Here is an 18,320-nt window from a genome sequence, read left to right on the forward strand (position 1 = left end):
ATACTTGTATATGAAAGGATTCTCAGGATCTGACTCAAATATCATAAAGAAAAACAAATTAAAAAAAAAAAACCTTACCTGGTCCCAGGGACACATGATACCTCCAAAACACATGAAGAGATATCCCATGGCAACAAGACACACCCACACCACCAAAGAGAAAATACGGAGCAGCTTCTTAAACACAGATTCTATGCAGACAAGGATAAATATGGCAAAGAAGATTGCTAGGGCTGTTGGAACGGTTATTAAAAATGCCACATGATCATCAATTTCCTGGAAAGAGAGAGAAGTGAAAAGGAAGTTAAAATTTAAAGAACTTGGGCTCACAACTATAACATGTCTTTCTCACAAATATTTGATTAAACAATCAATTGTTCTAAATTGGTAGCCCACTGAGTCTGAATCTTACAAAGGCACGATGAATATACAGAACTATTTTTTTCACTTTTAATATCACATTTGGGACTATTTACATAATACAAAAACTATGAACTATACTATTGCAATGTGCACCCTATGATAAATGGAGGAAATGATTATTACAAAGTAGAATCAGGAAGATCATTGTACACACTGAAGTGGGACTTAGCCATCTAAACCATTTAGGCTTGCAGTGCTGACCGGAGCAATGCTTAAATACCTTTTTAAATTTTGGGCTTAACTCCTTATTACCTAGTCCAGAATAGCAGCAAAGAATGTGTGAGTAAAATAGGAATGTATTATTCACACTTCTCTGGAGGTTTTGTTGTATTGAAAGCTATATCAATTACTTAACTAAATGTTTCATATACATAGACTGAGCTTAGTTTCTTAAGCCATATCACTGGAAATTTAGTAGTTAATGGAATCCCAGAGCTTGGCAAAATCAGTTACATGTGGATCAGGTTTCAATCATATCCAATCTACAATGAAATTTATTTAAACTAAGCAATACTTAAAATTATTTGCAGAACCAAAAATAAGCAATCAATTGTTACTACATGACTTTATAACTTTCAAGACAAATCACTTTAACATTATACTAAAATAAAATTAATTGTTTTATACCATTGTATTAGCTCCACAGTACTTATGGTTAGAGGCACTAGCACTGTAAAGACCTGATCCTGCAATCCTTAAACACACAGTTACTCACTTATACAAGCAGTCCAGACTGTAATGGGATCAGTAGCGTGAGCAAGAGCTGTGGAGTCAGGCCCCAAAAGCTTATTTTTCAAATGCTTAAACCTTCCAGAAAATTACCCTTTAGGCTGAAATTTTTCATATTTGTTTCTCATCCCAAAGATGAATTCTTCTGGATAACATGAAAAATTCCATTTGGCTGATTTTGAGATGTGTAAGTATGATTGTTGTTGTTGAATTTTGTTGATTTTTTTTCTGCTCTGATAACTTAAAACTGGCTTTGTTTTTAAACTTTAGAACTTGGCATGTCATATAATAGCTCTCAATGGGATGTGCACATTTTCTTTTGTTTGATCAAAAATTGTCTGACTAACAATGAAGTTAGATAAGATTGAAAATATATTCTGCAGGTGCAGTACATCCTCCTTCCCTTCCTTCCCCTTAATAATTCAACAAAACACTGAATATCTGCAGAGATCCTTAGCATCTTCACAAAGTCTCTGGCAAGTCCTTCCCTTCCCCCTCTACCCAAAATCACCTTTTTTGTTTGTAGTATGTGATCATCATTGCATATATCATTCACATTTCTAACACTCAGATGCTTTGCAACTCTTAGTGTACAGTACCCTGGAAACCATCAGGGTAGCGAAGAAAGAGGACCCCACACCTTCTGGAGCCCAACATATTCCTTTTTAAAACACTGGGATGGTTTATGACACTTATCTTACCCACCTTTAAAGTTAGCATGTTCAAAATATACACTTATTTGACTGTGACTACAGACATGTAATTGTAGCAGCAGCTTTTTGTTTCTACTTTTCCTTTCTGCTTTTTGAAATGACCCATGCTCCTGTGCCCATTAAAGTCAATAGCAAAACTCTGACTTCAGTGGGATGAGAAGTGGGACTGTAATGTGCAGAAGCTAACTTTTCTCCTGTTTTTATTTTTACCTTTTAATTTAAAAAGGTATCTCAAAAATAGTGAATTCAACATTAACAATTAGAACTTAAACAGAACTAATATCAGTAAATTTCAAGTTATGGTTCTTATATCCCACCATGAAACCTTGGCACATTGCACATACACTTTTATGCATATGTTTACCTTTAAGTACCTGAGTAGTGTTTTGGAAGACAGAGAAGACTGCTGCTTAAAGTTAAGCATGTGTATACATGTTTGCAGCAGTAGGGTCAAATATAAACACAAATGTAATCACACATGCCGTAATCACAATGACGAAATATTACATACAGGTAATGTAGCAGAGTTACAATTGCTGAACTCTATCTTTGAATCTCCTGAGTTTTGTGCATCTGCATTCCTGATCTTAATGATGTATTGTGACAGGGTCAGGCCAGATGGCTACAGGAGAGTGATAGAAGGCAGATATATTAGCCCCAGGTTAAGTAGGTCCCCTTTCCCTGGGTAAGATAACAGGGAAGGTTCCAGAACAATCAGGAACCTTCTGGAGACAATTAAGACAGACAGACTGATTAGAACACTTGCAGCCAATCAAGAAGCTGCTAGAATCAATTAAGGGCACCTGGGTTTAAAAAGGAGCTCACTTCAGTTTGTGGTGTGTGTGTGTGAGGAGCTGGGAGCAAGAGGCGTTAGGAGCTGAGACTGAGAATGCCTACTGTTGGAGGACTGAGGAGTACAAGCATTATCAGGAGGAGGAAGGTCCTATGGTGAGGATAAAGAAGGTGTTGGGAGGAGGCCATGGGGAAGTAGCCCAGGGAGTTGTAGCTGTCGCACAGCTGTTCCAGGAGGCACTCTAGACAGCTGCATTCCACAGGGCTCTGGGCTGGAACCCGGAGTAGAGGGCGGGCCCAGGTTCCCCCCAAACCCCCAACTCCTGGTCAGACACAGGAGAAGTTGACCTGGACTGTGGGTTCACGAAAACGGCCAAACTAAGGGCTGCCGTGAATCTCTGAGGCGAGCAAATCTGCCACTAAGCGCAAGACCCATCAAGGTAGAGGAGGAACTTTGTCACTGCATTAAAGTCAATAGCAAATTGAAGTCAACTTTGTCACTTTGTTACCTCACTGCATTTATTTTTTACTGTCTTAACCAAAGGAAGGTTAGACAAAGCCATACAAAAAGGAATTTCAGCTGAGTTTTTTCACTTCTGCATTTCTACTCTGGGATTGCACGGATCTGAGCCCAGAACACTGTTATATTCTAAAGGGTCTAGTTTCCCTAGATTACTACATGTTAACATTAAGTTGCATGTTTTGTGTCTCATAGAAAGTGATGTTGCTAACCTTAAAGATGAACAGACTGCTATTGAATGAAACTAACAATGAAGAGAAACAGTGACTTAAAAGATTGAGGCTACAGTTCAATGATAAGAACAATACTGAAAATACCTGTTTTCATTATTTCAGTATATTCAATCATTTGTTTATAGATTATCGGCAAACCAGGCATCCCTAGCAATTCAAAATTCCACCCATTTCCCTCTTTTCAACAGCCAATGAAAATTGATTCAATACATTAACTATGCTCCTAGACAGATTGTGTCCAAATAGGGAGAACAAGAAGCCTTAGAACATAATGGGACAGATCCTCAGTTTGTGTAAATGAAAACATAATTGATTCAAAGAAGTTACACCAATTTATACCACCTTAGGATATGGCTCCTGTTTTTAATATCCAAAACCTTTCAAATATGCTTGTGTAAGTATATGTCAGAGTCAAAGAAGCTCAAAAGAATGAAACAGCATAGAAAACACACACAAACACACACACACACACACACACACACACACACACACACACACAAATCACTAGGTTGGGATTTTTTTCTAAAGAAACCACTTTTAACCATAACATTTTCTTATCGCTTCACTGGAATTACGGATGATCAGTGACATAAATTCAAAGACTGAACATTTAAAACTGGCACAACACTGATTACAAAGTTACAAACATTAACATGATCAGTAAGCTGAAATCAGCAGACAAGTGCAAAGAGATGAAATCTTGAAAACCTGAACATCACATTTCTTTAGAAAAGGGCAAAGGAACATATTTTTGCCTTTTCTATCATTGGTCTCAGATTAAAGTACACTGAAGGTAATGGAATTAAACTGACAGCATGGTGCCTTCCAACATAATGGCTTAGCCTACAGTATATGGTTCTTCTTTGATCAGCTCTTTATCTTTCTAAACGTTTTCTCCCTTGCTGTCTTTTAATTACTGAACAAATTAAATGTCTACCACTTTCTGGACAGAATTCTGAGCTTTTATGCAATATGCCTGTTATCTCAGGTGGAAACTGAAGAATCACTCTCTGGGGTCTTTTCAAGAAGCTACAGCTTTTGTCATCCTTTACACAATTATTTCTTTGTCTAATAAATGGCATGACCTCAGGTTACATTTTAAACAACAGAACTACTGTACAACACTGAACTCTTTTATGATGAATCATACATTTTAATGAAGTGTCTCTATAAAATAATGGAAGCTTAATATTTTCAATTTTAGCAAATGTTTCCATGGGCTACTTTAATCCTTTGGCACTTTATGGTTTATTCTGTACTGCTAATGTAATTTGCCTCCAGTCTATGTGTAGCAGACTACTGCTGAGGTCTGAATCATTTTATCAATCTTGTGCACACTCAAGCTGAACTAACTTGAATAGCTTACTATGTCCGTAGCTGAATATTATGAAAAGTTTTCTAACTTTAAATGTAAAAGCAAAAGGAGAATTTTGAAATGCTTCTTCAAACAAAATAGCAAAGTACATTAGTCTTCACATACATATTGTTAAAGTGTGGCTCTATTCAGAAAAGCAACTGTAACAAAAATAGGTTTCAGAGTAGCAGCCATGTTAGTTTGTATTCGCAAAAAGAAAAGGAGTACTTGTGGCACCTTAGAGACTAACAAATTTATTTGAGCATAAGCTTTCATGAGCTACAGCTCACTTCATCGGAAAATTTTCCATGGAATGCATCCGATGAAGTGAGCTGTAGCTCATGAAAGCTTATGATCAAATAAATTTGTTAGTCTCTAAGGTGCCACAAGTACTCCTTTTCTTCTTGTAACAAAAATAGTACTTTAGGGCTCAAGGATTATCATCCCTCAATGATTCAATTATTCTTGTATCAAATGTGACCATTTAAAAAACTTTTTTCTAACTTCCAGCCAAGCAAGTTTAGCTTGGAATCTGGAAGCCAAACTGGGTTATTATTTCCCACCACGTATCATCATCATTACAGTAATAAAGGGGTCTTCAGGACAAATTAGTCCCTCAGTGAGACTTTTGCCACCCATGGAATGGCAAAGGTGTAAATTATTTGGAATCCAGTAAACAACTACATTCATGATGCACAAACTGGAACAGAACACTAAGCTCACTGAATCTTAGCACTCTTGGCTCTGCAGAGTTGAGAGTAGTAAAAAGCAGAAAAACATATTTTTGTCACTAAAGTGAGCTGATATAACTCTGGATACTCAGAGAAAACAGATCTACTGAATAAGATGCCCTTTCCCATATTCACTTTTCAGCATGTGATAAATTATTATTTAATATTGGATAAATTCCAAAGATAGAAGGTTTTCCAGAAAATACATGACTGCATTAAAATACCCCTATTTTTAAAATTACATAATCATTTTTATAGCATTTTGTTTTCCATCTAAAGAATAGGTCAAATTCAGCTCCAGTGCAACTCTTTTGGATTCAACAGAGACAATAGTTTTGATGCTGGAGGAATGTGGTTTGACCCTATGTTATACAAGACTCAGGGTGATTTTTGTAAACTGTTTTTATGCCTGACTCTGTCACACATATACCACTATAAAGCAGAAGTAACCCCCTGGGAGTCAATGTCGTTACACTACCATTAAAATGGTGTAAGAGATCTGAATCACACCCTATGTGCTGGTGTAAGTGATCCTTGCTTAATGACGGCTTTGGCAATCCCCAGACACCCAGTCTGAGCTGTTCTGACTCCAGTTATAAATCCATTCTTCCTGCTTTTTCCTTTTTCATTCTATAAATGTCACGTTTTTGGCAGCTTGCAGTATCTGGAATTCTTCTTTGATTTGCATCACTTGACTTTGTTAATGGTATATGAAAAATAAAATCTGTCAGCGCATATTAATTCACCTTTTTTGTTCCAAGGGACTGGATGGGGTTTGGGGGATTGGAAATTGAATGCAAAGTCTTTCGCTTATATGGCACCATTTGAAATCCAGCCCAGCAGGGCAGTAACCAACAGTAGCTCCCATCTGAGAATGTTTAATTGCCTATGGGAAATGAGTTAGTGGTCTCAGTCCAACTCCTAGTAGACTGGCGTCCACATCAGAAAAGCTACCTTTACAATTGCTGCTGGGTGGCACTCACAGAAGAGAAGCCAGGGACTATATGAGCAGAAACAATTAACTATATTTTCACCCCGTGAAGTATTTCCTCTAAAAAAGAGGTTAAGGCACATTAGCAGAGAAGTGCATGAAAGCAAGTACTGTACCTATCCTTTGGTTAAATAAGATTTGCAAATAAGTTCATCTGATGTTTAATATATTTGAAATACAAATATTCAGGTACATGTAAATACATTTTTGAAGTATACTTACTGAAGCATATTGTTTCCATTTTAAGTGTTATTATACAATAACAAATTTAGTGCAAAAAAAGCTACATTAATGCAACATTCTTATGCAGTTAAAATATCAATGATAGTCACAAGAGTTAAAGTTATGGTTTTCAGAGCAACAGCACTGGGTATACACATCAAAGGTCAAATATGTGCTTTTTTATATCCAGGCACCCCAACTGAAGTCAGGACCACTGAAGTGATGAATATCCAAGTCTTGAACCATTAAATAATGTAATGATAACTCTGCACTTTGACTCCCACTTTCAAATCAGCTACTAAAAGGTAGTTTTCTCCTATAATTTTGTTCCTGATATAGAACCAAATGCAGTTCCTAATCAAGCAAAGGTCTTGCTGACTTCAGGAACTGTTTGACTTGTTAAGGATCACAAAATTTGAGACAGAGTACATAACAAATTTAATATGAGGGAGAGGAAAATGGTGCTTATTTTTTTAATTATTTTTAATGAGAAGGGTAATAGACCCATACTATTGCTGGATAATTATTTTAAAACTTTATATTTTTCAAGAATTGGTCCAGAAACTTGAAGTCAGTATAACTAAATAACATTCAAATTATTTAACACAGAACAGTGATTACTGAATAGTGTTTCAAATGTGTCATGAGAAACTACAAATTGGAATGAAAAGTTATAGAATACAGTTATTCTTATCACAGAAAAGATTCTTAAAGACACATTCTGCCCTCTTTTGTGCCTGTGAATCAAACTGATTTCAAATCAAAGGGATTTTTACTTCATTAAGGACTCTAGGATCAGACCCAGATTCTGCCTCTATAATAATGAAGCACCAGCATATGATTTTTTCCCTTATTTAAAGAAAAACTAAGCCGAATGCTGGTAGCTGGAATATGAGCAAATTTTAGCCACACAGCTATACACAGTGCACATGATACTCTACTGTTTAAAATAGATGTCACCAATCTAACAGGTCAGTGGATTTCACTGTTACTTCACATGGTTACTTCTACCATGTCACATGTTACTTGTACCATATTGTGATTAATAAAGCAGCTATCCAAATATATATGCTCTTTAAATAGTAACTTTAAGGTTAAACATTTATATATATATGGAACATCTCACTTCCAAAAGTGACCCCCACAAAATCTTCATTTAGTTATATAAGGAACAGAATGTCACAACTGTAGATATTTCAGAAACACTCCTTCACAATTTTACATTTCAATGGCCTTCAGACCCAAAATTAACCAATTCTTTTTTATTCCTACAAATTGGGATTAAAACATATATATGGACAGAATTATTCAGTGTATTGCTGGCAATAGAAAGTCGGTTTTTTATACTAAAAAGGAGGGGGGAAAATGGGTTCCTCCTGCTCCATATATATGGAACATGGAAGCAACAAGAAAGTAAGTAGCTACTGAAAATAACACTGACATCTGGCACTGCTTTCTTAGTACTGGAAGGCTCTTAGGGATCTGGGAATAAGGAATTTGCTCTCCAACTTTTCAAGCAGCTGCCAAAGATGGAAGCCTGACCTGTTTCCCCAGTGTTTGATTTATTATATATTTTATGTCAAGTGCAGAGAAGCAAAAGGAGCTATGCGATAGAAGGACATTTAAAAGGCTGACACAGAGCAGGAAAAAAAATGTACAGTATCATTTAGAGTTTCTAGCTTTGACTGTTCATCCACCACTATCCCAGGAATTGTATATTTAATATGTAAGAGGTTCTAAACTTTAGTTTCAAAGGTTAAAAATACAGTATTCTTATGATATAGAACACAATCTCCAAAGAAACCATTAAACTAAAAATCTGTGTACTGCACAGTTAACAGAATTAGATTTCAAATGGCAATTTGAAATTCAAACCAGCTTCTTTAATATAATTCTGGTAAAGCTTCTATGAATTTTTCATCTTATAACTGGTATTGTGACAAAATAAATGACTAAGTGCAACATTTCCCTGTAAGGCTAGCCATATTTTGGAAATAGTTGAGAATGTATTATCAAAAAAGAATGATGAAGTCTGAGACATACATGAAATATATCAGCAATCAAGTAGGCATGGCAATCTATTTTAACAAAACAAATACAAATACTAAATAAAAGCAAAAAAGGTAGTCATCTTATGACTGTCAGCCTGAAATTTTCTTAGGGAAAGCCTGAAATATAAAAATACTTAATAATTTGTGTTCTTCCCTTTACCTAACAGATGACTGATTCTAGAGTTCACTTCTCAAATTGGAAGTAAAAATAAGAAAATGAATCAAATATGTTGTGAAATGTCAAACTGGAATTTGTTTTCACAATGCATTTAAGATTATTCTGAAAGAATTTTAACTGCATAATAAGAAACCCAAAGGTGTGACTGTTAAAGATTTTCCTTAATTTCAAAATATGGTACATAACTGTTTAGAAATAGTATTGCCTTGGACTGAAAGATGACTTCATTTCTACTCTTTTACTGTCTGACCTAATTAAATATTGTACACAAAACCACCACATACTCTATGTGCAAAATAAAGTCACAGCTGGTAGTATTCCAGAATGGCTTTTCCAGATCAGATATGAATAACTTTATATATAATTGCCCAGACCCTTCATCTTGCGATCTGCAAAAAATGATTATGGTCCTAAAGCTAGGGAAGGAAGATGTAAATTCTAAATCAGATATAAGAGAAACAGATTTAAACCTTCAAAAATTCCTTGGCTGTGAATAATTCAAGGCAAGATTATTCTAAGAAGACATTTTTAGGTGGAAATCTAGGCAATGATCCAAAGAATTTTGTCCAATATCCAGTGGCTGCAGTCTCCAATGGCAAACTTTCACTCCGTCTTGAAAATGAAATCACTTCCATCTCACAACTGAAAACTTCAAAAAAGAATCCTTTTTCTATCCTCACTCACTCTTCATTGTCAACCACCAGAAAATGAAACATTAGAAAAAAATTCTAAAAGCAGGGGTTTTTTTTCTCTGTGGTATGTCTGGAATTCCAACGACAGACTGTACTATAAAATTCAGAGTGTTTCTGAGGTTGTAACTCGTGGCAAGACTTTGCCAACTTATACAGCTCTGTTTCCATAACTCTCAATAGTCTTTCAGTTTAGACCTGCTCTTACACCACTATTGTAAAGATTTACTTCAGAAATTGAGTTATGAAACGGAGCATGTACAGCCTGTTATAACAAGTTGTGAATTACACAGTGAATCAGAGAAATGAATGCTGGTTTTTATTTAAATTTTTTTTGTAGTGATAATGACTGTGAGGTCCTGGTGGTACTGTCTTAACCCAAGCAACCACCAGGCAGGTACTCTGCACTCTTAGCTATGCAAGCACATCTTAATGTTGGCATCCAACACAGACACCTGCTTCTCCAGTCCTGGGTCTCTTGAGCACTGATTGTTAAGCACATTTAACCATGCAAAAATGTCTTTAACAAACTAGAATGAGATCATCAATTTAATCTGTGGTTTGAACACAGGGTTCCTGAAGTGAAACACTAGTGCACTAGCCTGCTGGACCACTAGCCACTTCTGCTGCTACTAGTTTTATGTTCCTATTGTTTTGTATCTATCCTCCATTTGACAGCTTGGGATCCTGACCTTAAAACAAACAACACCAGACTGCATTGTGCTTCTTTACCAAGTCTGAGCCCACCAAAAACACTTTGCACCAGTTGTCAAGAGAGAAGTCTTCAGATGCCATGAATGCTGGTGTTTGCATCTAGTAGGTAAGGAAAAAAGTGCCTACAGGGTTCACCTATTGTTTAAATATGCAATATCCTTCTTGAGCTTGTAATAGAGGAGATACAAATATGTTCAACTTCATTCTCTCTTGGAGGCTAACTACAGCCAATACATTTCAATAGACCATTCAGACAAAACATTCAAACTGAAAACCAGAAATTCCCATTCTTTTATTTAAAATCTGAAAGCACTGTTGCTTCGTATACATTGTGACAACCTGAACATTAAATGTGGAAAGACGCCATAAGGACTAGGAATTTTACTGCCCTCTACAGCTTTTCCTTTCTCTTCAATTCAAGGGCACAAATCCCCCGATTTTTGAGTGAAATCATCAACTGGTAAGATTGAGATCTGCTGTTGTGACATTTTATTTCTCAGCTCCTGGAAGCTCTGCAGTTAGCATGCAGGAAGGGTAGCTAGCACAAGAAACTTTCATTCTCCTAAAAATCAAAGGCTTCACTCTGCAGCAGAACCTCTGTCTAGAAACTGGGTCAGTCTCTGAAAACGTTGTGACTACAAAGAAGAGGAAAAAGCTCCACTGCCTTTCTTCAATGCCATAAAATGGGTTGTTTTAAAATGCTGCTGGGGACTAAAGGTTTTTGCAGATTTAAACCCTGCCACTAAATGAAGATCAGTATGGCTAATCTGCCAGCGGGAAGAAAGCAGAGCCAATGAATTAAGCGAATTAAACTCGGTGCTTTGTCGAAGCAGCTTTAGATCCATTAAATACGAGCCCAGACTTCTGACTGCCGCTGCTCGAACTCGTTTTAAGACCACAACAAGAAGCAGCGAAGTTTGCGGCGGGGGAAGGGCTGTGGGGAGCCAAACGAGCCCCGGACCCCTGCCCACCGAGCTGCTGGACCGCGACACCCCTGGTCAACGCAACTTTCTTTAGCACCGCATCTGCCGCCTTCGCTGCCTGCTCTGCAGAGCGGAACGCGGCCACCAAGTTAGATAACAAGGACCCGCCGGGAGGCAGGGCACTGGGAGGGGAGGGGGCCTGCCGGGCAGCCGTGGGGAAGGGGAAGGGGAAAGGCAGGAGCGGGAGCAGGTCGCTTACCAGCCCCGAAGCGAAGAAGACGGCGAGCAGCGCCAGGCAGGCGCCCATCACGATGAGCAGCAGGAAGACGAGGAGCGGGTGCTGCTGGCTCATGCAGTAGTAGGACTCGTAGAGCCAGTCCCGGGAGCGGGGCTGCTCGCCGCTCACCCCGCAGCCCCCGTCGGCCGCCTGCTCTGCCCGCTCCAGCACATAGCGGCGCCGCCTCATCATCGCTTCTTGCCACATCCGAGCGGCCCAGTGCCCCGCGCTGGTGGCCGGCGCGGCCGCTCAGCCCGGCCGAAGCAGGTTCCCCTCAGCGCCGCGGCGGCGGGCGGGCGGGCTCGGGAGCGGGGCGCAGCCCTGCGCTGGCCACCGAGAGGAGCAGCATGGTGCGCCTGCCGCCGCTTGGCTCGCAGCTCGGTGTGGCTCAGCAGCAGCAGGCACCACCCCCGCTGCACATGCCCTGCCCGGCTCCGCCTGAGCAGGGGTGGCGGAGCAGCTCCTCCTCGCGGAGGGGCGGTGCCCGCAGCAAGCGTCGCGGGGGGCCCCGAGGCTGGCCGTGCGCTCCCGCCCCGCTCCCACCAGCCCCGGCACAGCCAGGGGCTGCTCCTCTCCCGCCGCCCCAGCTCCAGGGCAGGGTTCCTCGCCTTCGGGCGGCGGGCTCCCCAAAGGACTAGCGCATCTGCCCTCCCGCAGCGGCTTCGCCTCCCAGTACGCTCGCCCGTCGCGGTCTGTCTGGGGGCAGCGGCTGCCCTCCCCGCCAAGATTGCTAGCCCGCAGTGCAAGGGGCAAAGGGGAGAGAGGAGGCTGGGGACAGTTAAAACGTCGGCTCAGGCCAGGGTTCTGTGTAGAGAGAGTTGGCGAATGTGTGAATGAGTTCAGGCTCCCACCCAGTCCTCACCCTCAGCAGTTGAGATTGTGCGTCCCCGACGGTACCTAATTAGCATCCTTGGGAGAGAAGGCGGAACAGATTCACTTCAGTCAGCGTCGTGTTTGAATTTGTCCTTCCCGTAAAATATAACTGAGAAAGGCGGAGGAGAGCTGCGGGGAAGAGGAGATGCTGAAGGCGAAAGAGACAACGCAAGACACAGAGCCGTGTCACAGTGTTGGGCAAAGTGCAGCGTTGATCAGAAAAATCTCCCTGCCCTCCCTGTGTCTCCACTCCTGCAAGAAGGGAAGGAGAGTTATATCTTTTGGACTCTTCACGTTGTGACACTTGTCACAAGAATATTTTAAATTGACTAACTGCTGCACGCGCTGCAAAACCTCTCAGGCTCGCTCAGCGCAAGAGGGAGATACTTTAAACATTGCCTTAAAATGATTCCTAAATAGGGGGAGGGCAGATTTGTTTCACTGAGTTGCTTTTCTGAAGATTGACTCGTCTCTTTTAAATCATGTCTTCATTTTTATCACAATAAGAATTTAATTAGGGCAATGAAGTCACTGACATTTCATCTTTGTAATTTAACCGTCTTTCTTTTGTTGGAAGTCTTGGCTAATCCTAACAAAATAGGAAATTGAATCACAGTTTTAGTTGTGCATCTCAATTAATGCTTCTATCATACACATGCTCTCCGGGAAACAGATCGCATGACTTTTAAGTCAGTTTTAAAATAGATTAAAATTAAAAATAAGAAGAGCGGACATCATGAAAAAGCCCGTTATTAGTCTTGGATGAAAGGTACAAACATGACTACAAAGGTACAAACGCAGACCTTGAAAACTCTAAGGACTACCTGACAGACTGATTTACTGTGTTTCAACATGCTTACGACTGGTGTCACTGCCAGTGCCTACCATATATGCAGTACATATAAGAACATCAAGGAAAGGGAAGACATCGAGGCACTACCTCGTGTTCACCCCTCTCTCAATTCGAGCTCTGTCCACATGTATAAATGTGTGGATTTTTCTGAATACATTTAGACCGTCCTCTGTTTTCTTTTTCAGAAGGACGTGGAGAACAGCAGAGACAACTGTTATATAAGGTCCAACATAATACTACAGTAGAAGGCCGTGGCATACACATACAGAGTAAAAATCTGATACCGGCCTATTCATGCAATAATAATGTAAGGCACCGGAATTCGAGGTAATAAAGTTGACTTTATAAAGTAGCTACTCCCTGAGCTAAAAGTGCAGCAGCTCCAGTAGCTCCAGTTGCAGTGAACACTTTGACACATTAACTTTATTATCACACTCTAATAGCAAATGTCAGTAACACACATGCCACTTGGTCCACAGGGTAGTCTGTTGCTGATACATAATGCGCCCTAAAATATTTCTGTATAATGTATTTATTGTAGTAGTTAGGTGATTCAGTTTGCATCTACAGTACAGTAGGAGCTGTACAAAGGATGGCAGTCCCTGCACATGTATATAGAATTACTGTCACCATCCAATATAGTTTATGTGGCTCTGATATATTTTAACATCTTTGTAAGGGCTAGTTCATGTCCATCTGATTGGAGGAAAGGGTAGGAGGATGATGCTGGTTTGCATATGCTCTCCCCCAAATGATTCTGATTAATTTTAGTGGGGTTTTCACTACTTTCTACTTTCTACTTTCTACTTTCTACTTTCTAATCATAGAATAGAATCATAGAATATCAGGGTTGGAAGGGACCTCAGGAGGTCATCTAGTCCAACCTCCTGCTCAAAGCAGGACCAATCCCCAATTAAATCATACCACATTTAATCAGAGGAGAAAATATGGCCCTGGGGTACATTCCACAAAACAATTTTACTATTATGGCAATGAGGTCATTTGTTTCTAGTTTGATCCAGAGCGATTTGAATGATTGGACCAACTAGTTCCTCATTATACTAATTTCATGCAATTTTGCAGACTTAATTGACCATCTTGTGCATATTCATTATGATGCATTCATGATCACAAGCTGTTTTTTCCACAGGACCCCTACCTCACTCAGTACAGAGGTTGGAGCTACTCTGGAGCTGAATGAGGGTTATGTAGTGAAGGAGGCTGTTGTGTGTAGGATCCCTGCTTCATATTTTGCAGAAGTTGGAAGGTATGAGGTAAATGAGTCGGGAATTGCAAGATGAGAAAGGAGCAAAGGGAGTAACTGACAGCTGTAGAAACTGTCTTCTCTGTGGACATGCTACTAGAGGGGAATGGAGACGTGTACTTTGCCAGTGGGTTTCACAGCTATTTGCTAGACAGCAAAGGAACATTGAAACTTAAGAATAATGGATTCAGTTCCAGGTTCTATAGAGAGTGTCATAGGGCAAACAGCCTTCTCAGAACCCCCTTCAGACTTAAGGTTGCTCTACAGGCAGCCTATCTCCGTTTTCTCCCTTCAAGTGGCTCCTTAAATAAACTGCACACAAAGTACAATGCCACCCCTACTTGGGGTTGGGTTTTATTGACAGAATATTTCAAAATCAAGTCTTATCAAGTCCATCCATTTACCCACTCCTAGGTCTTTCCCAGTTATAGTCTTACTTGCCTGTTGTCTCACTCCTAAATCCCAGCTTTTTCAGTAGGAGCTTACTTGCTCCCAGAAGCCTCTGTACTTCACCCTGGTCTCCCTGAGTTTATCCCATCTCTGCAGCTTCCTGCTGCTCTTTACAGGGGAATCAGTTAATCCCTGCTCAGGTGTGTCTCTTGCATAACTAGGGTTGGCTGGCCCTAGGCCTGTAGCCTTTAACAGGCAAGCCACCCTGTTATAGGCAGGATATTGTAGCGACTACAGACTTGTATGCTCCTGTGTCCCCAGAATCCCTATCCCCTTCTACTCCTATTCCCCCTTCCCAGCTCCTGTTCATACAATCACTGCCCACCCCTCACCCCCCACTATCTGCTTCTACTCCTCTGGCTCCTGTCCCCCACATCTGTTCCTGTCCCCCTCTCCCTGGATCCTACCCCTCTCTTCACCCTGCTGCTATCTCCCTGCCTCCTCTCCATTTCCCCTGCCTAATTCCTGCCTCTTTCCCCCTACTCCTATCCTCCCCACTCTGGTTTCTTCCCTGCTTCTCTCCCCCTCCCTCCTCTGCTCCTGTCTTCTCCCATCCCTGGCTCCTGCACCCTTTTCTGGCTCCTTCTCTTCTCCCTCTCCCACCACAGGCTCCTATACCTGCTGCACCTGTCCCCTGCTGCTCTGCATCTCTTCCCTGCCAACAATTTCTCTGCCTGGGCATTCCAGACAAGGAGATAAACTTCCTTTTCCTTGCTGCCTGGGTGATAGCTAAGAGAGAATTGAGAACACATAAGACAGTCTCCCTGCTCTCAATTAACCACCTGTCTTGGATGGTTTAGACACAACAAATCAAAGGTTTTTAAGGCCCGGATTGACAAAGCCTTGGCTGGGATGATTTAGTTTGTGTTGGTCCTGCTTTGAGCAGGGGATTGGACTAGATGACCTCCTGAGGTCTCTTCCAACCCTAATATTCTATGATTCTATGAAATCCTGCATCTTGGCAGGCAGTTAGACTGGATGACCTTTGCAGTTCCTTCTAACTCTATGATTCTATGAATTCCTGGACCAGCACCCCAGTAGTCCCTGTCAGACAGGAGAAGCAACTGCAGGGAAAGTTCTGCTCAGCCCCTGTAGCTCTGGGATGGAGCATGCTCAGATATTCTGTGGGATGGTGCGTGCAGTCTGGTCAGCACTAAGACCAAAGAGGTGATGGAATCTGCAGAAAAATTATCTGTCGACCTCTACTAAGCATGTGCAAACTGAGGTTTTTGTTTTCTTGACCAATTTGGGGCAGATTTACACAGGGATATCACAAGGTACATCCCTGTCACCAGGGAGGTAATCCCTGCTGCCAAATTTCAAGTCTCTGCCTCAAACCATGGGAGCAGTAGAACTTCTTGATAAAACCATTGTAAATTTTTTTCTAATCTGAGCAAAACAACATATTTTTGTCTCTAACTTTATTCTCAGAAGTGGTACAACTTCACCCTGCTGCTATCTCCCTGCCTCCTCTCCATTTCCCCTGCCTAATTCCTGCCTCTTTCCCCCTACTCCTATCCTCCCCACTCTGGTTTCTTCCCTCAGAAGTTCAGAAGTGGTACAACCATTTTAGCTGAAACTTTCTCCCCCAAAATTCAGTCTTAGGCAGACAGCTGACATGGCAAATTTCAGCCCCAGCAATTTAAGTTTTACTAAGTTATAAGCAAACAACTGAAAATGGGATCTTATAATGGAAAGTGACTGCAGCCTTAGCTATGGGCATTGCTACCTGCACTACCTATAACTGTCATGAAACACTGTTTTTGTTTATTTCTGTTACTATTTTATTTTTTTTTTCATAATAAACACATAATAATAAGTGGGTCTGAGAAATATGTTCTTGCACTGTAGCCTGACACAGTCCATGGAAACTGGCATCTAATAAACATTTATAACTCTTTATATTCAAATATTTCAAGAATTTCAAAAGCAAAAATAGGTCAATAATATGTACAAGGACTTTGGTAATAATAGGTATTATACATAGTAGAGTGACAAATACTGGGTATTATAATGTCTGGGTGCAAACTATGCAGAAAAAACAGATGCGGAGGTAGCACTGTATCTAAAGGATTTCATAGAGTCTAACAAATTAAAAATTCTGCATGAAGGGGACTACACAGTTGACTCTATATGGATACAGGTTCAAACTGTAAATATATTAGTAAGGCTATACTTCCAACCTCTGCATTCAGAAAAGGCATTTGAGAGCACAATGTTGAAAAAGATCAAAGAGGTAGCAAAATCTAACAAAAATTATAATAATGTGAGGAGCCTCAACTACCCACGCATAAACTGGTCAAACAGCACAAGAGAACAAAGTTCAGAGAAACAATTTATTGACACTTGAAGTAATTGCTTTTTGAAACAGCTAGTTTTAGAGCATATGGAGCAGAGGCCACTCTTGATTTAGGCCGTGGGTACACAGGGATGTTAGATCACGTCAGTTTGTTCGCTCTAAATGCAGTGATTGAACTATATCAAAGAGAACTCCATCCACACCACTTTGTTTTGCCAATTTAAGGTACTTGCCCCACACCCCGACCCCGCTCCCTGGCAGAAGTTCTGGGCGGGCGGCGTGGGCCATCCCCTGTGTCCCAACACCACTCCCTGGCAGGAGTGCCAGGCGGGGGGATGGGGCAAGCCCCCACGCCTTGACCCCATTTCCCCAGCAGGACCGCAGAGAGGGGACTGCAGGTGGAAGGGGTTGGGATAGATCCCCACTTGTCCTGGCCCCGGAACTCACAAAACCGTATTCCCCATCTGTGGGGGGAGGTGGCACCCCTGTCATTGTCTGCCCACCTGAAAGCCAAGGCCCAGCCAGTTTTCCTATCCTAGTTACGCCACTGCTGTGTTGTCTGCATCATGTTCAATTTCAGGGCCATGTACTACATTTTGCTCCTTTAAGAATACTCTATGAACCACCTGTGACAGGGTAGTCTGCCATTGAGGGCAATGAGGCCTAGTGGTCAACCCCAACCCGCCATCTGACTTGGCCCTTTAAGGGTTCAGAAAGGTCCAACAGATAGCCATTTCTGCTCTTGGCCTGAGGGAAAGGTAGAGGAACCCAGGCCCATCTTTGCCTCTGGGTTCCAACCCAGGGTCCTGTTTAGATGGCTAAGGACCATTCCTTCAATCTCTCTGCCATTGCCCCTGTGCTACTCCTACCTTTTCTTTACTGATTGAGAGAGACCTCAGGGTCCTGGAATGAATGGTGATTGGGGAAGGGATCTGGAGACTGTACCTTTCAGGGCCTGAAACCTTGCAGAGAAGGGAAGGCCAGGCTCCCCTTTCACCCAGCCAATGCGGAAAGAGTTGGGAGAAGGGAAGCAGCATAAAG

General features: G+C 41.1%; 1 protein-coding gene across 4 annotated transcripts in view; it reads right to left on the reverse strand.

Moving 5' to 3' along the window:
* The window catches only part of ADCY2 (adenylate cyclase 2), a 436,571-nt gene extending 424,644 nt beyond the window's left edge, over nt 1-11,927 (reverse strand). For 2 of the 4 annotated variants that reach the window (XM_048839544.2, XM_075125464.1), the window contains exons 1-2: nt 11,523-11,927; nt 79-276 (exon numbers count right to left, since the gene is read on the reverse strand). In XM_048839544.2, coding sequence (XP_048695501.1) covers nt 79-276; nt 11,523-11,747 — 423 coding nt within the window. In that variant the 5' untranslated portion in view covers nt 11,748-11,927. The remainder of the gene's footprint in view (nt 1-78; nt 277-11,522) is intronic. The other 2 variants (XM_048839543.2, XM_075125465.1) reach the window with 2 other exon arrangements.
* Between the last annotated feature and the right edge of the window lie 6,393 nt (nt 11,928-18,320).

Source organism: Caretta caretta, chromosome 2 (assembly GCF_965140235.1).
Source record: "Caretta caretta isolate rCarCar2 chromosome 2, rCarCar1.hap1, whole genome shotgun sequence".
In the NCBI taxonomy this organism is placed as follows: domain Eukaryota; kingdom Metazoa; phylum Chordata; order Testudines; family Cheloniidae; genus Caretta; species Caretta caretta.